Below are 27537 nucleotides of genomic sequence, written 5' to 3'. Positions count from 1 at the left end.
AATTATAAGTATATTGCATCAGAATATTTCTTTCAAAAAAAGCATATGTAAACATTAAAATTAATTAAGCTTTTCTTAATTAAATATTTACAATCTTAAAATATTTTTTAAGATTATAAAAATTTTTTTAATAAACACATTGCGTCTATTATTAGAGAATTGTAAATTAAATCATTAAGGATTACACAGATAGTTTTTGAAATATTTTTTAATGTTTTACATTTATTCAAATATAAGATTTTTTTTTATATCGCTAAAATCTAATGTCAAAATTAACAAATTCAAATAAAGAATTTAAAAAACATGATGTTAAAACTTAAAAAATAATATATATATTATATGTATATAATATATATATATATAATATATTTATAATGTATATATAATATATATTATATGTATATTATATATATTTATATAGTTGATCACAAAAATTTTATTAATCTTAATCTGTAGGAAAATTCTTTTAGAAAATTCTAACAATGTCCATATTTAATTTTAACAAAATATTTAGTTTAAACAAAAAATCAATTTTTTTCATATGTATAACATATATTTTGTTTAAAATTATGTCATACATATGACAGTATGTTAAAGTTAAAAAAAGTGCTTTTTTATTATTTAAACTTTAAATTTGTCAAAAGTGTAATGTGATTTCTGATCTTGTATTAAATATCCAGAGAAACTGTAAAAAATGATTGTTGTTTTTTTGTTAAATTATATGACTTTTTCTACCGAATTCTAAATCCATTGTTCCGAGTATTTAAAACGAATTTATGTATCGAAGCAAATACTGTGTCGCATAGCGCCTTATCATCTATTACGATCGACATATTCAACGTTACATGCGATGACATTTTTCTTTTCTCTTTACATACAGGAGTATCATGATGTTCTCGTACATGCTATTATTTACAAATCATCGTGCTATCTAGATTGACAACGGGCAATTATCGAGAGAATAAGTAATAACATTTCATATTTATTACTGAATTTAGGGCGGGCAAAAATATCGATCGAGGTCGCTTAAAAATAGACGTCGTACGTAATTAATACACGCACACACATCGAGGGACTTCAACATTACGGTATGTTCAATGACATTTAATTATCACATATTTCGCCACGAATACATATATCTCGACATCGAGCGTTATTCTCTCGCGCCCTTTTCACTTGCCTACGTATCTAAATTTCAGTACTTATTCGGTACTATGCTGGCCGTTCGAAAATTAAGAATTCGTCGTTGTCGCCGTACATGTATTATCCATATACGTCGTACAGCAGCACCAATCATTACAAGCAGCACCAATCGTTAATAAACCTAACAATTGCGATTAAGAACGATCGTTGAACTCCTTCATTATTATATAATTAACATCAATTTTAAACTTGTAACAAAAAAATTCAAGTTTACGTAACATATAAATAATAAAAATTGTCGATCTATAAAACTATAATATCGGATATAAATGCTTCGTCGTGCGAACTCTTTATATAAAATAATTAAATTGAATTTTAAGTAACTTGTATTAAAGTATCGATTGGTGCGAAAATTAATCATCCCCACTTAAAATAACATCAAAAACAAAACATGGATTTTTATAAATATTACTAAGATATTATCAGAAGATAAAATCAAGATTATTCGAGATATTATTCAAGATATGCGCATCTTCTCGGTATATTAAATTGTACGGTCATTTGACTAATTATTTAATTAAAGTTAATTAACTAGTTGCTGCTTGTGCGCACTGTGAATAATTTATAATGTAGGAACCGTTCGAGTGCGATGATTAAATTTGCCTTATGGCGACTCACTTGTGATTTTTATATGTATATTACGTGCGTTTTTTTTTCATAAAAATTGCCTCTGTCTTTTCTCTGGACCAAGGTCCGTTCAAGTTTGAGCTACGTTTGAGCTAGACTAGTGTTCAAAGCGGAAGTCGTTGTTTTTCGAATTGACACTAGCCACGGAGTGAATATGTTATGTGATTATGTTATGTGATGATGCCTCGCACAGGCTAATGAATTAAATTCAAGATTAATTTAATTTAAAGAAAAATATAGTAGGAATTATTCAAACAGGTACTCTCGCTCTGCGATATAATACTATTATCATAAATTATTCGAAAATACTCCTCAAGAGCTTCTTTCTGACTAGATTCTTCGTGAACTTCGAAAAATCTTCGATGAAAAATGACTTGTTAAATAATAAAATTCGTGTGCACTCGAGAATTTATGAGAAAAGCTCTTAAATATCTTATGAGCTTATTATATGAGCAATGTTATTTGTGTCGATAAATACTACGCAGTTTAGAAGCAAATGCATCTCGTTTTGCGAAATAAATAACGTTACATTCTTTCAATAAAAGTATGTAAATAAACAATCATTAATTGTATGCTAATTAACGTTCTAGTTGCATTCAAAATTCTATCCATTCGATCTTCATGAATTTCTTCGTTACATTTCGCAGTCGCGTACACAGATGTGAGCATATATGCAGGAAATATATGATTATTGTCGGAAAAATATAAGGTTCGCTAAAATTTTTCGCTAGAAACGTGTAATACAACTTGAATGCACATGAATTTTTTCTGCCACCTACAACATACAACGATAAAGTTCTCTCGCAAAATTCTTGCAAGAGGGAACAATAATATTAAATACTGAACAGTAATCGTCGCTCTCTACGAAAAGCGACTACGAGCTTCCCCCTTTCGCTAAAAGCTCGTAAATTACTTTTTAATACTTTACGAAACCATCAAAATACATGATTCACATACGAATGCAATCGCCGCTGTTTTTAAGTCACACACGAATCACGCAGCTGCTTATTATTCTCTTTCAATTATTGAAATGCAATTCTTTATACAACATGTTTTAGATCTACCAATTGTTCTCCCAACTATAACTTTTTATGATAAAGGACCCCGCACTTTTCTTATGGAAAATGGATTTCACTCAAATTGACTGAACTGAAACTCTGGCAAAAAATAACTCAAGGTAGGCCAATCAAAAGTTGTCAAAAGTCAATTTTATGTGTCATTTTCGACTTAGCGGTACTCGAAAATGAAACTTGTCATCTATTTTAAATAATACATATATATTTCATGTATTTCAAATAATATACATATATATATATATATATATAACGGCAAAAATAATTATGTATATCGGTACAGTATTTTATATTTAATTACACACTGATGTATGTTTTTCTGCCGTTGTAAGAAAAAATGAAGAAGAGTTGTAAAAGTCAAAGAGACATGAAAAGTGTTTATGCGACTCAAATACTCACTTTTATTATTCTATATACATATATATATGTATTATTTGAAATACATGACACGTTTACTTTCATTTTTGAGCGCCGCTAAATCGAAAATAACACATATGTAGGATTGACTTGTGACAATGATAACTCTTGACCGACATACCTTGGACTATTTTTTTGTCAGAGTTTCAGCCAATTTGAATGAAACCCATTTTCCATGAGAAAAGTGCGGGGAGGTCCTTTACGATTAATTTTCATTTAGTCAAAAAATTGCCAAAAATTAATTTCCAAAATTTTTATGGAAGATTTACAAGTGTTTAAATTTTCCGACGTCAAATATTCATATAATTAAACTTGAATTAAAACTTTTCGAGATATAATAAATATATCGAGATATAATAAAATCCAATCAAAATTAAATTTTTATATGCGAGAAATTTAAGAAGCTTTATTTGTTGTAAAGTTCTTTATATTTCTTTTTTTATAGTGTGATCGAGGTTAATCCAGTGTCTGACAATTTAAAATTTAATAATCACTCTATTTCTTATTTGGTCCTCTAATACATATAGTTGAGAGATTATTCCCGGTGATTCTAATAATTCCGTATACATGTATTTATGTATAGCCTTAACGTATATTTAATAACAAACGTGATTCTACTTCTCAGAAATTGCATTATTTATCAGACAGTTGCGTTCAATATTAAACGTGCGGCGAAAATCGAATCTTTCTAGAGAACATACGTTATATTGCGCTTTATTCTTATGACAATAATATATGTCACACAATTCTCCGCTACGCTTAACGGGCTTTTGAAACTTTTACGAGCATCACAAATTCTTATCCCCGTATAAATGTTGTCATGATATAAAGCGACCTCAGTAGCCTGTCATGGCCATCTTCCCGAAATTACCTCTCGTGATTTCCGTTTCAGCCTATTGTTCGAACAAAAAAAACCGTATAGAAACATTATTTTGGAAGATTCAGACAATTAGGCACATAAATTGCCGTCTTTGAAAAAGAAAGTCTACCCATATAACGATGCTCATTTACAAAAAGAATTTCTCTTCTTTGTGTCTCGCTTTCGCGTGTCTCGATCGAACCAAAACTCACTTTGCGTTTCGCTTCCTCGTCGCCGAGTCGTACACCTCTCAAACACCCGGAAAAACAGCCGAGTGGAAAAAGATTGCGTAATATCCCACCAACGAAGGATTAATACCTTTTTCGAAGGATGGCTAGAGTACTCGCGAGAAAATGAGGACGCGCGAGGTCACGCATCGCCGAGATTTCATCTTAGAATTGTGTAACTCTGTCTGACATTTGTCGTCGACGAAACCAATTCGCTCTCGAGTTTACTCATTAGACGCGAGACGCGCTCTTGGATATCGCTCAACTTTCTCGGCATCGTTCTATTTTGGAAGAATCGGAATCGTTTGTAGAATATTGAGCAACGTGTCGAGCGGACACACACATATACACGGTAACTCCCCGCTGGAAGAGCCTCTTAATAGTACCATCGGACGACTCCTCTTCAGGTGTTTCGCTGACTCTGCGAACGCGTGAGGTCGTGTTCCCGCCACGAACTGGTCGTACAAACACCCTCGCCTCGCCACCACTCGTTCACATCCTTATAATACTTGGGCAGACGGTCGTCGTGTAGCATGGCACATACTCGGCACCAGAAGTACGTGTTGATGAACTCGCCAGTGCCCTTCCAGCGAAAGTAGGAGTTGTACAGATCGTCATCGCGATCCAACCGATGCAGATACTCGGCGAGCTCCTTTGGCGATTCGAACTCGTCCACGTGGATGTAGGACCGATACGGTGCGCTGCGCGCGTAATCCGTCGGATGGGCGCCCATAACGATGGGCAGCACGTTGTGTCTAAAAAGAAAAAAACAAATGGACTCGTGATCAAAATGATTATTTTGAAAGAAAAGGGAACGTCCCTGTCAGCACACATCTTCAAAAGACGTTTATAGGAGATTCATAAAATGTTAAAATATATTTTAATATCCTGCGAATCTCTTGGGGACATCTTTTGAACATATGTGCTGATAGAGATTGTATTTTCTTTGCGAAAAGAGTCATTACGTGTTGTCGCATACGTCCAGCCTCGGGCTCGCTCTCTTACCGGAGGTCTTAATTAAAATCGCACGAAAGTCGCACGCATTTCTGTCTATTATGCGAGTAGGGGAGACTAGGTAACGCCATTTGGCACGCAACCGCCTTATTCAAGAAACACGCGATGCCACAGAAATTGGCAAAGGTTGCCGACATCTGGGTGAAACGCTCGAGCATTTGGTCGACCGACTTGCACTTACTTTGCTCTTCTATCTATTTATCGAGAAAGAGAGAGAGAGAGAGAGAGAGAGAGAGAGAGAGAGAGAGAGAGAGAGAGAGAGAGAGAGAGAGAGAGAGAGAGAGAGAGAGAGAGAGAGAGAGAGAGAGAGAGAGAGAGAGAGAGAGAGAGAGAGAGAGTAACAAACACCGCTACACATACCCGAGTCCGTTGACGAAAAACTTTTCCGTGATGTAGTCCTTGCAGTTGGAATTCTCAAACGCGAGATAGAATTTGTAGTCCTCATCAAGCATGTCAAAGCAGGTTTGCGACTGTGACCGCGGACAGCGTAAACTGCCGCACGCTCCGTAAATGTCCACCTGGATGTATTTCGAGAGTTCCCTGGCATAATTCATGCGCTGATTTCGGGGATGGCAGTTGGAAACGAACCAGGCGACCTGATTAAACAGCGATGCAGAAAAGGACAAGTATATCACATGGCAATAGTGTTTACCTCGCAAGAACGAAAATAACATATAAGCGTGCCGAGAAAGTAGAGTACAGAAAATAGTAAAGTTCTCTATCAAATATCGCTGTGCCTCTTTAACTTTTTATTTTATTTTTCAAAAAAATTTGAATTTAATATTTACTTAAAACTGAGACGTTTCTATTTTTAGCGAAAAATTGATACAGTATGTCGATTTTGGAGAGCAATTCGTCAAATCGTCAATTTTCGTCCATTTAAGAAAAAAATTATTTTAAAAGATAATATTACTAGCTGCCATATAATTTGATAAAGACAATTTCTAATAATTATTGATATAAATTTCTATTTGAATTTTCAGAGGATTGGTGATCAAAAATAAAATAATTTGTCTTATACTTCTCTTTTAGTAACTTGATTTCGCTTTGGAGTTCATAAATAAATAAAACTGAATACATAAATAAAATTTGGGATTTTTTGGTTCCAAAAAAATTCATCAGTTATTTTTTATATAAATGTAAAGAAGTATAAATGGCAGCGATTCTCATCTCCAGTTTGTTAGTACGCTTATTCTACAAAAATACAAATATAAATATCCTACAAATGTGCGATATATCGCTTAAAAATTATTTTGATTCGCAGACTATTAAATTGCATTTATTAAGAGCTCAATTAATTGTCTTACCTTTTTCGTTTTGTTTGCCGCATAATTAAACGTTTGTGGAATCTGTGTGATACTGGACTCATAATATTGCCATCTTTCGTAAGGTGCCACTATATCGCTGTCACGTCGATATGTGGCTGTCCAATTGATAAGGGCATTTTTTACGCTTTGCGTGTGATAAGGACATTCTAAAAAATACAGCATCCACACCTACCAAAAAAATCGTATATTTTATTTTATTTAAAAGAAAATAGAAACAGACTCTTTGCATGTGCGCGCACATATCGTGAATGTGATTTTACGACGGATCGATCATTACGACAGAGCGAAAGCGACGTGATGTCTTCGAGTAATAAAAATCGATATTTCATCACGGATACCTGATTGTTAGGTCTTCGTCCCACGTGCGTGATGTAATCCTTAAATAGAATGAGATCGGCGGTGTCCGGATTGTCGCGGACGATCGTGCAGGTATTCACCGGGCAGCGTTGCTGGAAGAAAATGTCAGGACCGACTTTGGCTTCAGCCATTCCGTGAGGAATCATGATCTTCTTCACCGGTTGCTCGCCGCCTGTTTTGTTGTAATCGGGTGGCATAAACATTAACTGCAAAAATATATTTATAACATTAATATATGAATTATTAGATATATCTATACACTTTTATGTTTAAATTATTAGATATATCTATACACTTTTATGTTTAAATTTAAGAAAAATCTTTCGCAAAAGGTTTATCAAAAAGTAAATTTTTTTTTACAGGAAGAATCGTGATAAGTAAAATATTTCGAATAATTTGACGACATATCATAAAAAATTACGCGCAACAAAATTCAAATGAGGATTTCAATATCATGATTAAATTATTATGTCATTTTAATATGTAAGGAATGAAAGCATATATTTGCATCTAAACAATATTAAAGACATTGAGAAAAATGTATTTATTTATCAAGAATCATTTAAATTCTGTTTCGTATCTCTTTTAACATTCTTAAATTTAATAGAGAGTTTGTCAGAGAATTAAATCTTATATTTTACATTCTTAATTTCTAATTGCAATAATTACTTGATTTGTCACACGATCATCGTAAACGTTTTCTTCTGGCCACAATTGAGCCAATCTTCGGCCAGTATTGCGAGCTTTCCTTGCTGGAAAAGGTCTTCTGGTTCCTCCTTTCATGTACCAAGGTCTTCGCGTTGGATCCAAGTCTATCGAGTTTTCGCCCAAACTGATGGTTCCATTTATATTCAATGCCTTTGAATGAAAAAGGAATATGTAAAAAAAGTATCAGAAAAAAAGATAATCTTTATATCGCAATATGTTATTCTCTGCTGCTACTAAAGAAATTGCTACCGAGCGATGCATTATCATTTTTTATTCTTAAGCGCTCTGAAAGATTTTAGCAACAATATTACATTACAATTTTTATAGTGAGCATTAATAATCGCATGTGACTTAATTGAAACTAATTTTACGAATTTTTATGTAATTTTTTTATTCATACTCTATTTTTTGTCAAATTTAATTTATTCAGATAAAATATATATTAAATATACATTTCTTATGTTACTTCTTTCAACGAACAAAAAAATTCATGCGATTAAAACGATTATTCTTTAAATATGATATAATGCGTGCGTAAACATAAAAGCACCTTTTATTTTGACATATATATATATATATATATATATGTATATGTATATGTATTTTTTTACAAGATGCTGGAGAAAGTGATAAAAAAGTGTTGAGGTAATTTTGTTCACACTCGACATGTGTGGATGATTATAAAATAGACGACTGCAGGCAACTAAACTATTAAGCCATACTAATGCAGACAACAAACGAAATAACATTTTTCCAAATGAATTTATTCGAAACATTACGGTTCTCTTTACGCTACACTTGGCAATAAATTACGATAAATAATGACATTAACGCTATAAATGGCCAGACGAAAAAGAGGAAGCCACTAAGTTTGTAAAGAAAAATGTACGTACTATGTTTCATAAGACGCAAGAAGAACAAGCGAAACGACACACGGAAAAAGTGATAATATTAAATAAGATTTCAAAATCTGATAATAGAATATTTTTATTAAGATCTATTATATTTTTATCAATTAATATTTGTCTAGATATATATCATTTAAGTACTTTTTATCTGTTGTGAATTTCTTTTGGATTGATACAAGTTCGCGAAAATTCGATAAATTTGTAATCTCATTTTTTTTTTAAATATTTTTCCGTGCACTTGTCGTTTTGGATTAATTAACGCGCTACAACTTAATGACTATACCTCGAACGGAAGTCTTTTCTTCACTCGCTCCCGAGTGCGTAATACTCGCATCGTCGGCTTCTTCGATTTCAAAGGCCAATCGGGTTTCATCTGCGAGCGAAATTTGTTTTTACTTTTTTATCCGTGATTTAATTGGTGTGCATAGCTACTTGTGCCACTTGTACGTATTTCACCTTTTCGTCTATTTTATCGCGCACGCATGTAATCTAATCTAGCTTATTGTTACTCATAAGATTACAGAGATTTAATCTTAAAAAAAAAATTATTTACCTTTATAATATAACATCACGTTATCATGTTATCGCGATAAATGAGAAATATATATTTTAAATATAATTGATATATTTGAATATATACATATATATATATATATATATATATATATATATATATTTAACATTATCTAAACAGCTAATTGGTTGATATTAATTAAAAAACTGCGTAAAAAAGTATACATATATTTAAATCTATATTATAATATATAATATATATTTAAATATATGTATTTACGCAATTTTCTAATTAATATCATAACAATTAACTGTTTAGATAATGTTTAAGAACTTACTCTTGGCTTATCTTCTCTCTCCCGTAGTAATATCGATCTGTTGATACAATTATAATCGCCGTTGCAGATAAACGAATAAACGAGAAAATTACGTAGCGCAGAGCAATATATATTCCTCTCTCGCGTCGGAAATATACGATCAGATAATATAATATGATTTTTCTCGCATCACAGAGTCGCCTGCTTAATTAATTAATAACATAGAACGTACCTTCGGCCCGTCGCCGGCAGTTCGAACGGACTGCTGCGGCTGACCAGGAGGATGTGGTCGTATGCTGTGCCATATCTCGTCCTGCAGTAAATTCAGAAGAACCAGCAGCGTACCCGTCAGACATAGCACGTAGAAAAAGTATCTCTTTAGGGAGAAACGCGGCAGACCCATGCCGCCCGGTTTCCCTAGCTGGACGAGACCTTTATCTAGCCATGCGCCACTTTGCTTCGCCACGACATTCGGCAACGCTATAATGACATTTAGCAAAGAGTGAATAAAAGACCGATTGACACAAACACGTTGAATGCTAAAAGCAAGCATAAGATGATAAATTGAAAGATGTGAGTAATACTTTGCACAAACATAAAAAATTAAAACATTTTGTAAATAATATACATATTTATTAATATATATGATATTTAATAATAAATTTATTTATACACAGGGTGTAAGTGTCCATAATCTTACATTTAAAACTCTTAAGTAGAGAATCTTAATATATTGTAAACCAATCACAAAGCAGTTTAAGATATTACTTAAGACAGTCTTGAAATAAAAGCGGACTATTCCGACCTAGACGTCAATATCTCTTAAATAAAGCATTTACAGGTAGAAGAAATTTTTTTTGTTTTCAGTTTTGTTGTCCTAAATTCAGATTTTAAATTAGGACATTTAACCCGAAACAATAAATATTTGTTTTTTTTTTTTTTTTTTTTTTTTTTTTGTGGAACATTTTAATTTTTTTATGTGCAAAAAGGAATGAAAAAAGTATTAATTAACGCATTAAAATATTTATTTACTTAAAATAAAAGAGTATAAAGCATAAGTGTATAATAGTAGTATATGAAGATAACATTTATATCATTTTATTTTATTTTATAATTTTTTCGAATATTATTTTCAAATGTTATAACCTAGTTCAGTTTTATGAGAATTTATTCATCAATACATATTTTTTTCTAATTAGACTATTATTTCACTTCACTTACTTTTTTGCAATGCATATTATACAATAACTTTAAAAGAAATTATCTGAACAGAGCGATATGTCGTGAAAAATTAAATATAACTGATATTTTATCACAAATATATTAATATTATGCAATATATCTAAATTTATATTTATTATGAGAGAGTGTCAGCAATTATATGTAAGACTTTAAAAAGATTTATTAAATCTTATAATCTTAGACGATCATGTTTTATTGATGAACGTATGCTAATTATTGAATAAATTGGAGTAATTCATTAAAGTAGTAAAAAAAGATAAATTTTAAATTGTCAATAGTTGATTCTCCTTATTTTTTCGACGAAATGTATAACACAATTTGTTTATATGTCTTCACGTATGCACACATAACACTGCACAGTGAGAGATATTATACGCGTGATACACGTTATCCAAAAGTAGGCAGAGAATAGAAGATAAGATTGCCTAATAACCTTGTTGATTTCCGGAATACAACTTTCCGAACATTTTTAATTATATAACGTAATAATTATTACTTTTAAAGCTTCTGATATTGAAATGATTCATTATTATATATTAGTCTTTAATAATTCTACTAATTACTCTATTTATGAGCTCTTAAACTCGTTCGACTGTGATGTTCATTAGCGAAAATGAAACATAACTTCCTAATTATACCGTTAGAATTCTTGTTTTGAATTAATGATAAAATATTTTTTAATTTAAAGCAGATATTTTGAGTTATGAAAAATACAGTGATTTCATTACATTTAATTGGATGGTTTTAGAAATGAAAAGATATTGCGAGAGAGGCAAGCACGTTCCGTGAATTGCACGCGACACAGAAACGTCCTTGCGATATATCGATATAACTTCCTTTCGTCATATTCTCATTCGTTACTTCGAAAAATTCTGCTCTTGAAGCTCGATATCATTAAATTAATTACATCGCGAGATACCGTTCTAACTGCATGGTTGTATGTTGTATAATCGATGTGACATGCAAGTATTGATTTACATTTAAATCAATAACACATATATCACGTTTGAACAAAATATTTGCGCGAATAATCTGACATATGCATTATACGATTTTGTGTGAGAGAATTAATCAAAATTACGTACATCAACTAATATTCAATTATTAGACATTACTATAGAATTAAATTACAATTATGTGTAGTTTTCCCGAAATTGTATAATTCATCAAATCTTTATCTTTTCCCCTATAAACACTTATTTTAATGAAACAAATTTGTATATCTAATTGCCACTAATGTCATCAAGCACATATTATTCTTCGGATGTATATTTATTACAATTATTCAATTATTAATCATTCAAATTATTTATGTGATTTATGAATCAGACGTTATTAGAGAGCAATGTTTGTAAATATCATTTTCTTTTGAAGAAATCATTACTGTCTTTTTGAAACTATCTCTCTTTTGTATAACACGCATTATATCTTTATAAATCACATGTATGTCACGATTGACGTAACAATTTTAAAATTATCTCTTATATATAACTCCTTCATTATACGGCTTTGTGTGAAAGAATTGATCAAAATTACGTACATCAACTAATATTCAATTATTAGACATTACTATAGAATTAAATTACAATTATGTGTAGTTTTCCCGAAATTGTATAATTCATCAAATCTTTATCTTTTCCCCTATAAACACTTATTTTAATGAAACAAATTTGTATATCTAATTGCCACTAATGTCATCAAGCACATATTATTCTTCGGATGTATATTTATTACAATTATTCAATTATTAATCATTCAAATTATTTATGTGATTTATGAATCAGACGTTATTAGAGAGCAATGTTTGTAAATATTATTTTCTTTTGAAGAAATCATTACTGTCTTTTTGAAACTATCTCTCTTTCGTATAACACACATTCTAGTCCTTATAAATCACGTGTATGTCACGATTGACGTAACGATCTTAGAACCATCTCTCATATATAACTTCTCCTCTTTTTTCTCATTTTCTTTCGCTCTGATCTTTTGGTACAGAAAACGTGATTCGATTCACACACTTAAAGACATCGTGTAGCCCCATTTTTATACAGCCTTGATCTTTCATATCCACTTAAATTTACGAGAACAACGTCTATTGACGTGAATGTTAAAGATCACAGCATCCGATATGTATCTCGCGTCTGACAATAAGTCGCGAGTTCAAACACAGAATATAAAGGAATATATTCACGCAAACAGTATACACTTACACACCCACACTCAGGTACGTTCGCGCGCGACAGTCGCGAGGCGCGAAATGTTTCGGAAAATGAAGCATCCTAGGAAACGTTCTTCGCGAACTCTCGCCCACGCCCGTTCGCTCGATAGTGAACGAATCATCTTGCCGGTTGCTTGTGAAAAAGTAAACGATGGATTCACCGCGTTGTGACACGCTTTCATAGCACTATCTTTGAACGATAAGTTCACGACGATGAAGTTTACCAGTACAGTTACATGTGTATACCAACACGAGTGAAAGTTTGAGTTTATCTTCTTTATGGTATATAGCCCCTCATATCATTTTATTTTCCCCAAAAATTGTATCGATACCTATTACTTCTTAATGAGAAATGACATTTGTACTCTTAAACGACTCGACAGCGAAAAAATAATTTTAGAGATGACAACCATATTATTCTCGTAATAAATCAATATTGGTATATAGTTCTTTTAAAAACATCATTAATATTATCCCGACGTTAGGCGCAATATTTTTCCTTTATTTTTCTTTGGTTCTTAAAACAACTTTGTCTTAACATTATGTTAATATATCAGGCATTAAAATATGTCAAAAACAGTAAAGAACAAATTCGTAAATATTACAATAAATAAAAAAATCGCAGTGTGTAGTAATGTGGCTTAAAATAATATCTATTTGTATCTATTAGATATTGCGCCTAACGAAGGTTTTATTAAATAATATTAATAAAACACTAATATACCTACAAGATGGGTGATGGATTGAATATTTCCAATTTCTTAAAGAGGATTCGAATTGAAAGCATAAATAATGCAAACTTGTGCGAATTACGTTTGCAATTTAGTCTTCAAATATTAACGTTGCACTCTAACTCGCAAAAATTAATCAACATTGCATTTTCGAAAATTCGTATCCCATGCTTTTTCGGGATTTATCTAAAGAATTTTGTCTGCAAAGTTTTTCGCGGACAGTTTCTCAAACTTTCTTTACTCGGTTAGCGTGATTGTTCAACTTCCCATGCCAAGCTTCTTGTTAACGAAATATAGTTCATTTGAAGTAAAGTGCCATCTCTTCACGCCAAGATGCGTGTCCACAGATATCTGGATTTTTCCGGTTTTGTTATTTTCACACACTGGTGTTAAATCCTGCGCTCGCCCGCGTTGCTGCAAATGTGTGCACAAGCGAACGGGTCAAATATTACTGTCCATTTGCGAGTTACCAAGCTTCTTATACTAGTATCTCTTCTCTTGCAGGTAATATACATATATAAGAGAATTAATAAAACTCTTGATTATCTTTATTATTTTATAATATCATATATATATATATATATATATATATACATATAGTAAACTCGGGTAAGATGGCCAGAGTTTTTTAAAATGCAAAAAATATACTTTTTATTTTTGTTATTTTTTAATAATATTTTCTTCACTGAAGCTTAAATTACGTAATATTATCGAAATTAAAAGGAAAATATTTAATAGAAATTTTATATTACCAAAATAGTACAACATAACGTCGATTACGATAGCTGTAATTTATTCGACGTTATAACAGTTTTTTAGCGGACAAATGAAAAACTTTGCAGGTAGTCAAAAGTAAAAATATGATATAAGATTCGTAATATCGTTATTTCGAATAACGTATGCACATAACTACTGTAAATATCGATTATCTTCGATAATGACTAAAAAAGCGCACTATGTAGCGATTATTGAAAAAATTACAGCCTATGACCATAATACTTTAGTTTACCCTATATATATCCATATACATATCCTTTTTTTAAATTACATCACACTTTTCGAAATCTAAATCAACGGACAAACCACTTGAGTAATATTAATTTTGCTGATTTTTCTATCTTATCGCGTTATCTGCGAATAATAATATTTTGCGTACCTCTTTTTTTATAATGTCCTCGAGGTCAAAACGGCCAATCGCGATGAGCGCAAACTGCGTATAATAATTTTTTAAATATCATACATTTGTCGGCTTGATAAATCGAAATTTCGACTAATTTTCATTATTAATTTAATATGGAATTTCAATTTTTTTATCGCGCATATTGTAATACCGTTTCGATAGAACCGTCATTCGCGAATGCGTTGATCAGACAAACTAGCATCACGTAGAGGATGAGTCTGAACACTCACTCCGTCCACGATAGATCAATGAAAATATATATTGTTATCATATATGTATATTCATGCTTTAGACGAGCGATGATGCGTTTTCTGCGAATCTAATCTCGATGATTGCGTCGAAATCGAAACCTCCGGCGGTAATATTGATAGTCTGCTAATTAAACGACGCAATATGTTGTCAATTCTCGGTTTTCATAATGTAATATATAGTCGCGATAAATTTATATCTAAGACTGAGAGTTCGTATGCAAGCATTCGGTGTTGACACTAAAAACACTTTATAATTTTCTTTTTTTTTACACTGCTTCCGGGGGAGGAGATTATTAGATATTAATGCAACACCAACATGTTGGTTCGTACCGGCTCGACGTAAATCGAGATTGACGATAAGCATTATTTCATTCTTCGTTTATATTTAGTATCGCTTGAGTTTTTTTTGTACGAGAAAACTCAGAATTTTTCATTGGCGCATGTAATGTAAAATCAATCGGTCCAAATTGAATATACATACATAATAAATTTACCTTTGAAATCTGATTCGATCAGATTAACTCGGATATTTTATTTAAATGCGGAAGGGCAATGTTGATTGGCATATTAACATATTGTTAAAGGGACGACGTTGATAATAACACTAAGTATACTAGTAGAATTTCGATGATAATTATGTACTTGTTAAATACGTAAAAATACCGTCTTTATGCGATTAAATCTTTTTTTTCTGTATACCTGTAATAATAGCGTACGATAATAAATTCTAATAATAAAACTTTGTAAAATAAAATTTTACGTCATTAATACTGTGCAGCTCGATATAAAGCTTTGACGTATTTTTGATAGTAAGTGAATAAAAAGTTTTCGACTTTAAGATTTAATGAAACGTGAGCGCTTCTGATTAATTCAGCTTGAATATCGGTCCAATAATGGAAATTGAGAGCGATCGAGCGACTTTTATTTCATAAAAGATCTTCTAAACACCCACGCGGTTTATGCCTCTGCGAGGAAAATTTTTTGCGAAAAAAAATTTAATCGCAAAAAAAAAAAAAATTTATAACGCGACACGATTAATCCGTACTTCACGCTTGTACACAATTAAACTTTGTGGAAATAAATTACAAGACAATTTCGATTTATTAAAATTATACTAATGAACAAACGAAGTTTTAATTAACGTAATGAAAATATTATTCTAGATTTTTTCCTCCTTCGTTCCACACGTTATTTAAACTATGTATGTGTGTATGTGTATATCAGCAACTACATAAAACAAGATTTACCTTATACTACTGCCTGCGTAATTTTTATTTAAAGAAGCAGTTTGCATACTTATTATTCAATGCACTTATCAGAAAGATTTAGCGTCATAGAATGCTATTTACGGATAATTATATATTGTTTAATTATTAATTTAATTATATATTTCGATAATTATATATTTCGTGTGTCATTTCTTTCCATTTATATTGAATTATTTATTAAATCTTCCTCTTCTTAAAACAGCCTGTCACAATTTTCTATTGTCTCGCATAATGCAACTGTTATGTACTTCCGCTATACATAAATGAATAAAAGATGAGCTTATTAAGTATAATATTGTGTGTTCATCGAGCGTATTGATCTGCGATCGATCGACCACTCCTCTTGCAAATCGATTCAGCATGTAGATGAGTTTTTATCGAACATTCTTATTCGCGAATATATCTCACAAATTTGAATGATGATCTCGTACATCCTTTTATTTCACCTAGGCCTTTTTTGCGATTCCAATAACGTCGGAAACACAGACTTTCATTACACTTATGCACGCGCACACATGATTCGAAGAAGGAGAATCATCATCAGTTATATGAGCGTGAGCAAATATGACTCGTCTCTCACAATAAGTGCCGTCGAAAGCGCCTTAATCGGGATGCGGGTTGATAACAATAACATAATAGTCACGAAATCGTTCGATATACATTCGCATGAGAAATTTTACTATTTTTTAGTTTTACCAAACTTTAACTTCTGTTCCAATAAAAAGCGATAAAAAGCTAAGCCTATTCATAGCGAGTAATTTATTTAAATTTTCGAAAGAATAAATTACCTATCATCTACGTATCAATATATTTATATTATATGATATGACAAAGTATAGTTCTTATCGCACACATAAGTAAAAGATTGTTATGCACATGATGACTATTTGAAATGTGACAGAATTAAAAATCAAATAAATTGATCGATAAAAAATGTATTTTCGGGCAAAGAAATAATTGTGCTTAAAACGCACTTATTTATTTCGCATAACATATGTATCGAAAAACGATCTGAATTGATCTTAAAATTTATACTATCTATTTACATAAATTATAGCTAATATAGCCAGTGGAAATTGTCGAGTGGTCACACAATGACATAACACGTGGGCGTTACATTATCTCGTAATTGGCAACTGGTATATCTGTTTTATAAAGTCTTACCGCCGCCGTAAAAAAGTAGCCTGCGTATCGCGTGAAAAAAAAACAATATGTACCTATATATTTATTTTTTTATTGTACTCTTGTATAATTTATAAAAACAAAAGAGGAGAAAGAAAATATGCGGGATTGTCGTATGTAAATATTGTTTCTTCACTTTGTTCCGGCTGTTAGTTTAGTGAAAACGCAAAATTGCTCTCCGGTCGTCACGGCACACGCGCGTACATTGTCATTCGCATCCGATGAAAATTCACGCATAATAAATGTAACGGTCCGACATCACATAATCGCATTGACACATTTCTACATTATATTAAACGCGGAGCTTACATTGAACCGACGACAGTGACAAAAAGTTGGAATATTTGTAAATACATAATCATATATATATATATATATATATATATATATATATATATATATATACATACATATTAAAAAAGTACATTTTTTAATAATCAATTCATTTTATTCGTATAATCCTATTTTTTTCTACCTGTATTAGTCTCTAAGAATCGTCGTTTGCTATGGTAACGATTAATTGACACTAATAGAAATTAGAAATAATAACTCCCCGTTGACTTTATCGTTATCCCGTATAATGCATGCGGGTAATAAATCTATGGTAGTCGCAACACATACACGTACACACACATATATATATATATATATATATGTATATATATATATATATATAATGGCTGTCACGCAGATGAGTACTGACATATGGTTATTTAAATCGCTTCGAAACTGTTCATTACGTTTGTTAACGATGACATGTGCAAGTTTACAGTAGATTGCAATATCGTAAATCTTGCAATTTAAATTTAACGATTTAAAAATGGCCTTTTCTACTATTCTCATGTCTCTGTATAGTAAGCTAATTTATCATTGTTTTTTTTTTACAATATCTTTTATCTTTATGCTTTTTTTCTTTCATATGACGGTTAAATAATACAATTTTTATTTCACATCGAACAACTCGAAATTATTTTAAATAGTTCGAGCCATGATTCAGGTCGTTGGCATACCATATATAATTGTCACGATCGCGAGATAACCCAGATCAGTAACCGTGCAGAGAATTCAGTTACTATATCATTCCCGGATGACCGCTACAAAGAGATTCGGCGCTTAGATAAAGGAAGCTGAGGTCTTTTTTGTCCCTTTTTTACACTGGTGACTCGACCCAATTAATCAGCCGCGAATTTAATTCCAACTCTTTAGAGATTTTTATTGTTAAAGATATATATCCTTTCAACAGCAAACGTATATTTTCTCACGCCTTTTTTAAAGATAAGAATCGATATTTTTTCTCATGATCAGACAAAACGATAAATTGATGAAATATATATAGAATGAAATAGAGAGATTGATGATACAACACAAGGGAATTATTCTTTATGAAAAAAATAAATTCCTAATATGTAGTATCATTTTTTTCACACAAACCTTTACGAGAAAATAACTTCAAATATTGGAAAAAAATAATATAACATTATTTATACATATAACATTATTAATGTAACATTATCTTTTTTCAAATGAATGAATTTTGCGCTATTATCGCATCATATGTTTTCAAATTTGATAGAGACTATTAAAATCATAACTGTTTTTAAAATAAAGATATATTTTATTGAAAAAATAAGAATGGTTTCTATATTTTATGTATAATTTCTTAAAATAATTTAAATCTCACATTGTTAAACACACACAATGTTGCACTTTCTCATTTATGTATTATAGCCACTATCGCGCGAGAATTTCCTGAACTTACTAATATATGACATCGTAAAAACTGTAAAAAACTGCTCAAGCTTAAGAAAAGATATATGTTGTTTTTCTTAACTACATATCTGGTCAAGTTCTTTCCTTTCCTACTTACATAGTTCGAAGTATAATTCTTGATGATCACGTGTTTAAATGTAAGCTTATTTCTAGTATAAAATTGATGTTCTAGAAACTAGAATCTATTCCTAGGCTATTTTTGAGAGAGAAAGAGAGAGAAGAAACGAGAGATACTAAGCACGAAGAAGAGAGCGGAAGAGACTATGCCAAAAACTGTATAATAAGAACAGATTAGTGTACCAATTTCAGTGCATCTGTCCAAAATTTAAAAACCGTTGAAAAAGCTATTGACCGGCAGGTCGATTCTCTTCAGATAATTCTTGATTGATCAATTGCGATTCTTTACAGATACAGCAATAATGATGTGATTTTTCCTTAATTAAAATAATGTCTATATAATTTCGTAAAACGATAATTTCATTATTTCTCTAGAAAATTCTGACTATGCACAACAGCGTTATATGGTTGAATGTATGAGCTTTTTTATGAAACACGGCATAGATTGCATTTTTGCCAAATGGTATTGTATTGTATTTGCTAAATCAAAAATAGATTTATTTGCTAAATTTATTAAAGTGTACTTATGACATTAAAAAACCAGCTCGAAAAACGTAAGCCAAAAGATATCATTCTCTAAAAGCCCAGATTATAAAACATATTTAATTTTTTTTTAATTTTAAACATATTTTTCAAAAAATAATTCTTTGTGTTTTTGCATATCAAGAGACATATTTTTGAAACTTATCTTTAAAAATTATGCAGTGAGCAAAATTAGTATCGATTACATTATTGTATGTAATGGAAATTCATAATAAGCTCCAATTAAAATTCCAAGCCATTTGTCATACGAGCTCTACCGAATAATTTTCAGTGACCAAATTTGTACTAAATTTGCTAATAATGAAATTTTATTTATGTGTCGAAACAAGTAAAACGTACATTGTTTGAATAGTGAGAAAGTCGTGCAAAATTATATTTTATGTATAAGAATACAAAATTATAAAGAGTGATGTATACTAAATTTGGGATGATGACAGATGCACGATAAAATTGGATAAACGTTGATATTAGCTTACATGACGGATCTCCCTCCATAATTTTAACATATATTGTATAATAAAAAGTGAATTTTTAACACATAAGTCATCTGTAATTTAAATTAGACGCAATTTAAATCATAGAAAGCAAAGAAAAACATGTGATATTGATACATTTTACGTCAAAAAGATACAAGAGACGTTGAATTAAAAAAAAAATTAGATTAAAATTATACGATATTTCTGACATCTCACAGAAATCAGAAGAGACTATTATATTGATTTAAAGTAGCAACTCTTATAATTTTTTTTCTCCATAATACATTTCAAATTATAAGTCTGTAATGTATAAATTAATATATAAGATCTTAAGTACTCTAAATAGATTCAAATACGATATTAAATCTGCAATTAAATAAATGTACGGTCTAAAGTTAAGACGCTAAATGCAACATGTTAAATGTATATAATTAGCAAATGAAAAAATGTTATATCTAATGTTGTTAATAACTTTTTTTATCATAATCAAATTTGAAAACATTAAATAAGTGTTCAATAAATTGGGAAAATCAATATATGTAAACGAGACAAAGCTTAAGATACAAGAGCTTAAGCAAACTAAATAAGTAAAGTCAAATTAAAAAACTGAACGGACGCGAAATTTACTACGTTAAAATGTTACAAATTTATAAAAATATTAAAAATATATAAAAACAGATTATTAATACGCGAAGAAATTACAAGTCATAAATAGAAATAAAATCAATCAAATAATCACAAATACAAAAGAGAGACAAAAGCAAATTAAACAATAAATAAATACAAAATATAATCAGAAATACATATAACAGAAAATTAAAACGCAAACATTTCAGTCCTTGGCTAAACTCTCTTTATTACTGAATTAAATAATGATAAATTAATAATGGTAAAGATACAGAGATAACAAAAATAAAAATACATAAAATTGAGAAACCTGATGTCGCCTAAATCACGATGTTAGTTATTATTAATATCGAATCCTTCCACTGATACGTCACATTAGTTCAATATTCAATTATCTACTAACAAAGTTGTGACAAAAACTTGCGGAAGAACAAATAGAATTACAAAGTGAAGCCGGCATAAGAATGTTGTTTATGATCTTTTATTTTATAGTTATTTTTATGTAGAAATCGATCGAATGTTGTTTACGATTTTTTATTTTACAATTATTTTTATATAGAAACCGATCGAATTTAATTAAGAAAGTAACTAACTCACCAATGGACGATCTGACAATAAATGTAAATGCAAAAACGATTAGCGGACTGACGGATCCATTTGTTGTGCGACAGTACATGCAACTAGATCGTGAGATCGAAATGATAAAATATGACGAGATTAACGAGGCCAAATAAATAAATAAAAATAATAAATAAACTATGAACACGAGCCGAATATGACAATGAAATTTTACAATAACTGCATAAATGAACACTATTGTTACATCAATAAGCAAAATGTAAATTCAATAAAATGATATAATAAACGAGCGCAACGGAAATCTTTAGCATCAAAAATAGGAAGTACAGTAAAATGAACAATAGTAATAAGTATAAATGAGTACGAACGTTTCGGCCTGATTTTTCAGGCCCTCTTCAGCGCAAAGTATAAGCGGACAGTAGACGCAAAAATAATCAAAATACATAGTCAAATTTTCTAATAACTAATTAAAGATTTTAAATATTAATCAAAGATATAAAAAGTGATTTATATAATGGTAAAAACCGAGTATCGAAATTGTTCATCTTATTCCGACGGTACGCGCGGTGTATAATATTTTGTCCACGAGCAGTAAGCATCTTGTACTTGTTGTTAAAGAATTGACGCACCAAATTAATTAATGGATGCACAAATCTGGAAACGTTTGTAGTCCGTGAGAATAAGCGCTAATTTAAATATGTAATATAAAAATTGTTAGGTAGGACAGCAACAGTTTTCTACCGGTTAGAACTCGAAATTCAAAAATATTTTAAATTAAAAATGAACAGAATATAATTGAGTATAATAAATCAGAAGCCTTGGAATATGACAATGTAATAAAATGATGAAATTGAATATAATTACTAATTTTAAAAGTAAATTCAATTTACATACTGAATGTCTTATGCATATAAGATATGGGTGACAGTCTTCTCGGTAGTGCACGCTATTTATCCCTGTAGTAGCGGCGTGGCGAGGCAGAGAGTTTTTTCAAAATGGTATTATATATGTCGGGTAGGTATTCTGTATCTGTCTGCAGATTGAGGCTGTTATATTGTTTTTTAATATGCAGCATCTCCATTATAAAAACGAGACGTTTGTTATAATGGAGTTCTATGTCTTTAGACATCTGGTTTCTGAGATGCTGCATATTAAAAAACAATATAACAGCCTCAATTTGCAGACAGTTGCGCCCGTTTATTATATCATTTTACTGAATTTACATTTTGCTTATTGATGTAACAATAAAGTATTAATTTATGCAGTTATTGTAAAATTTCATTGTTATATTCGGCTCGTCTACGCCTATTATACTAAGTTATTATTTATTACAATTACTGAGCCTTTCACTAATTTATTTTTATTTTAAACTATGAACAATCGTTTTTTTTTTTAGAATTTTTTAACTTGTCATGTAATAGAAATTTAGGATGGATTAAGAAGTTCTGTGTAGTCTTGCAGATTCAAACTAGATCTTTGTTTTTTTAATAAAAGCATTTCAAACGTTAAACTCCTATGATAGCAGAGCTTACTATCTAGAATTTGTGCCTCGTCTCAATTTCTAAAACGATTGTTTTTTATTTAATTTATCTATTATTTTTATTTATTTGATATATTATTATACTTCATTCTGCTCTCTTCGTACTTTATTATTTTTCGCGGCAGTCCAAGTAATATCACAACTGATGTGACGTATCAGTGAAGGAATTCAACATTAATAATTAATAATAACTAACTGTAACTTGGACGATATCAGGTTTCTCAATTTTATGTATTTTTATTTAATTTTTATTGAAGAGAGTTCAATCAAGGACTGAAACGTTTGCGCTTTAATTTTTTTGTTATATGCGTTTATTATATTTTGTATTTATTTATTTTTTAATTTGTGTTTCTTGTCTCTCTCTTTTGTATTTGCGGTTATTTGATTTCATTTCTATTTATGACTTGAAATTTCTTCGGGTATTAATAATTTGTTTTTATGCATTTTAAATATATTTTATGTAACATTTTAACGTAGTAAATTTTAAATTCGTTAATTTTTTAAGTTTTAGTTTGATTTTTAAAATTAAGTTTTTTAAATTTAACTTTATTTATTTTTATTTATTCTCCTTAAGTCCTTGTATTTTTATTAATTATATTTGAAGTCTTCTGTTTAGTTATTTTATAATATTTATGTTCTTTTTTTTCAATCTAAATATTAATATTTATATACATTATACATGTATATAAAAATAAAATATTAAACACACGAGCGTGAAGTGGTCCCTTTTAGGAATACAAAAAATACTTTGTTCGTTTCGCTGATTGAATCTTGTATAACCATGTCAAATGTTGATGCAAATCGATCGATTTATTACGCGAAAATCGGCACAAATTAAATTACACGGAGATTAATTTGGAATACTTGTGGGAAATATTCGGAATAATCGCAAATGAGTATTATCCCGGATCGGAATTGCGGACGCTTACTGATTGCAGCACAATTTGGGAATACTCTGGTTGTCCTCAAATTTGCCTCCTCAATTTCTTGGCCCCTTGTGCTCCAGTGAATTAACCTTTGACCGTCCTGCCTGATGATTTAAGTGAGTTTTGCGTGCCATTCGCGTTTGCAAATTGTTCGCCGATGCGGCGGTGTTCGTTGCCAAACGTTGATTTGACACGAACTTCATGAAAAAAGAATATAAGTATAACAATATTTTATATTACTTATGTTTTTCATAATTTTATACATAATTTTGAGTTTTTACTAATAAAATAATAAAAACAAATAATTTTAGAAACTAAAATATTATGCAAATGTCTTACAAATGTATTCCAAAATAAAACTATTCATTATTAGCGGAAAAACAATTTGGCTAACAAAATTGAAAACATCCGAACAATTTGAGAATATGTCGCATATCTGTAAAATGAACAATTCTATAAACGATAAATTGATAAAAATTTATATAGCTATTATATTTTGGAAAAATTAAATTAAGAATTACCAAATCGAAAGGATCGGATAGATATTTTATTCTTGTCCTATTGTTTCTTGAAAACATTCTTAAAAGAATGTGACACTGAATTTATGGGAAAAATATGGTTGCGGATAAAACATTGTGTCTACTTAATGTTTCGCATGAGACTTTATCTTATATTCCCCTTAGATTTCTGAGAAAATAGCTGTTTTCGTAGCAACGACGAGTTTGCTTTAAAATTTGCGAATAAATTGTACCGGTGCTACCATCGCCTTTATCGAGGTACAGTCACAAAGTAGACTGTACTATACCAGCATGAATCAACCTTCACGCCCACACACCCCCAATTCTCTCCCCTCTGTATTGTACTTCCACGGTGTAGCAACTACACGCCAGGCCTTACCGCCTTCCGTATCGAATCACCACGACAAATACGCCAAAGTATTCGAGTTGGATCAGCATATATATACATGTATGCTCCTGATATAAGTATTCGGCCTACGGCACGCGATCGTAAGCATTGAACTTCTCGCAGCAAAACGTCAATGTTTTTCTGGTACCTAGTCTCATCATGTTCGCGTGTCTCACTCACCCCTTGATCAAATGCGCCAAGATGCAGATTAAACTGGCCACGCAAATGCATTAGTTATGTTAACAAAAGACTTCTTTTTTTCTTTGGTATCTCTATTTTTTATTTCTTGTATTTTTCCATAACATAATATATTTATTTCAATTTTCTCAAAAAATTTAAATAAATTTAACCAAATTTTAATTCTAGGGGTTTATCTTTGACTCGCAGGCTGAAAATGCAGAAGGATGTAATTAAGTATCGAGAAATTTTTTACTTATTCATTATATATTTTTTTCTTTATATTTTATATTATTTTTTTCTAATATCAGTAAATATAATATTTCCTTTTTTGTGTTCATAATTGTTTTTTTTTTTTTAAACTCACACGAAATTTTATTAATTGATAAATCCAACTCTTTTCGCTTTGCATTTCTAATCAACACTTGATTATTTCTTAGTCTATTGAACATGTAATAATTTCTAATATAATGTTATATAGTACAGTTTTGCGATTCTAGAAATGTCGTTCGATGCATTCGCGTTGAGAAAGTTCACGACGATGTTATAGTCTTCGCGATTTCAATGACAATGCGTCGAGTTGCGAAATAAAGAGATATTGTCCGAGGGTATAAGCACGATCGAGAGAAACTTTACGACAACATAAAGAGAGCAGCGAAATATAAAAACTATTTCCTTAACTATGCGACGAGACCATCAGTGAGAAACTCATAATGGTTGAAACTATCGCGAAATGAGTCATCCACCTAAAATTCATAAAATTATATTTCGTGTGAGAAAAATGGAGATTTTGTGTGAGAAAACGTTATAAAATTAGATAAAATTGTGTTTTAATTAACTGAAATAATTAATTACAAAGAGGTTTATAAGACGCGACGATCAATTATTTTTTTTTTCTTTTTTTATATCGGAGAATATTATTTATTCCAATAATAAAATATTTTATACGTCTTATAATTTTTATTAATATAAATTGAATTAAACAATCTAATAATTTGGCGTAACTAAATTTAATAAAATCGTTACGTACGTATAAAACGTTATGTACGTTATTCGACTATTATAAATAATTAAGTACACGAAAGAATACTTCTATTGATTTTTTTCTATATACAAATTTTCTATATTAAATTTATTTGACTACTGCTTTTATCAGCACTATTCTAAATTCCACAACATATCGTGTTAAAATACTGTTACGTTTACAGTTTTCTACAAACGTTTTACTATTTGCTCATACAACGTTAGTTTTTGTGCATACAAAACTTATGATATACGTATTTTTTATTATATATTCTCTAATAATAAATATAAAATTGACCGATCTAAACAGAGCATAACACGCGACAGAAGAACACATCATGAAGAGCGATGGATATAATTGTAATTTTATTTTATCTTTATTCCATAATTTGAATGTAACATGGCGTGACTCTTCACAAGAAACATTAATTTATAATGTAAATGATTATATATAAATAGTTATTTTTTATTTATTTAAATATGCATTAAATACTAAAAACATTTCAACCAATTTCCAAAACACTTTTATACTCATATAAATTTTTGTCATATTAATATAAGATTAGTTTGAAAATAATTGAAAGATTTACCTATTTACAGCATGATCGATCATATTTGTTGAATTTCTTTTTAATCAATTTAATCCTAAACTTTTTAATAAGTTCTTTCTCTAAATTTTCTTAAGAAAGAAATCGACTTGAAAGAAAAATTTGCTACTACTCACTTTTCAACATAAATATACGCGCATATATGTATATAATACATATCATATATCTTTAAAAAATCTTTATAAATAAATTTTTATCGAATGTGCAATGTAAAATATGATAACGACTGATAAAAACGTGTGTAATATATACATGCATAGAGGACCGTCTCATTCATTTTAACATTTTAATATTCGAGGAAGTGGACGAAAAAAAAAAACCACCATTAGAAACCCACCCTCTTTGATACCGGAATTCCTTTAAAAAGCTCCCCGTTCAGAAAACAGAACTCACCAAATCACCACGTGGTTGACCGCGAAGTCCTCGCAGGAACTTGCAGCCCTACGGACGGATGCACCCAAGTGATACACTCGTCGTCTTCGGTCACATGTCAAAGCCCTTCGGCCAAGTCGTATGCGAGGGGATGAGCGGACTTGTTCATCCCCGCGATATCGGGCAGGTCACGCGTTGTTGTAGACGGCCGGCCCAACCCGTCGCTTCTGCCGTTTCGGTGATGGTCCCC

General features: G+C 30.5%; 2 protein-coding genes across 11 annotated transcripts in view; one reads left to right on the top strand and one right to left on the bottom strand.

Moving 5' to 3' along the window:
• LOC140672753 (uncharacterized) overlaps positions 1-27537 on the top strand; it is a 201790-nt gene that overhangs the window by 162040 nt on the left and 12213 nt on the right. The window lies entirely within an intron of this gene.
• Fucta (glycoprotein 3-alpha-L-fucosyltransferase A) lies at positions 472-27537 on the bottom strand. Of its 8 annotated transcripts, none has more exons than XM_072908503.1 (9): positions 27309-27537; positions 24205-24398; positions 9784-10031; positions 9005-9094; positions 7775-7963; positions 7087-7311; positions 6728-6916; positions 5781-6016; positions 472-5161 (listed from the first exon to the last, which is right to left on the bottom strand). In XM_072908503.1, exons 3-9 carry the CDS (start codon positions 9952-9954, stop codon positions 4810-4812), a joined length of 1452 nt encoding a protein of 483 aa, XP_072764604.1. In that variant the 5' UTR covers positions 9955-10031; positions 24205-24398; positions 27309-27537; the 3' UTR covers positions 472-4809. The 8 variants fall into 8 exon arrangements, with proteins under 8 accessions (XP_072764604.1, XP_072764824.1, XP_072764538.1 ...); XM_072908723.1 differs by lacking the exons at positions 24205-24398; positions 27309-27537 and adding exons at positions 13004-14156; positions 14899-17962; XM_072908437.1 differs by lacking the exon at positions 24205-24398.

Source organism: Anoplolepis gracilipes, chromosome 1 (assembly GCF_047496725.1).
Source record: "Anoplolepis gracilipes chromosome 1, ASM4749672v1, whole genome shotgun sequence".
Lineage (NCBI taxonomy): Eukaryota > Metazoa > Arthropoda > Insecta > Hymenoptera > Formicidae > Anoplolepis > Anoplolepis gracilipes.
Note: the sequence above shows the minus strand (reverse complement) of the source record. Positions and strands in the feature narration are given on the sequence as shown.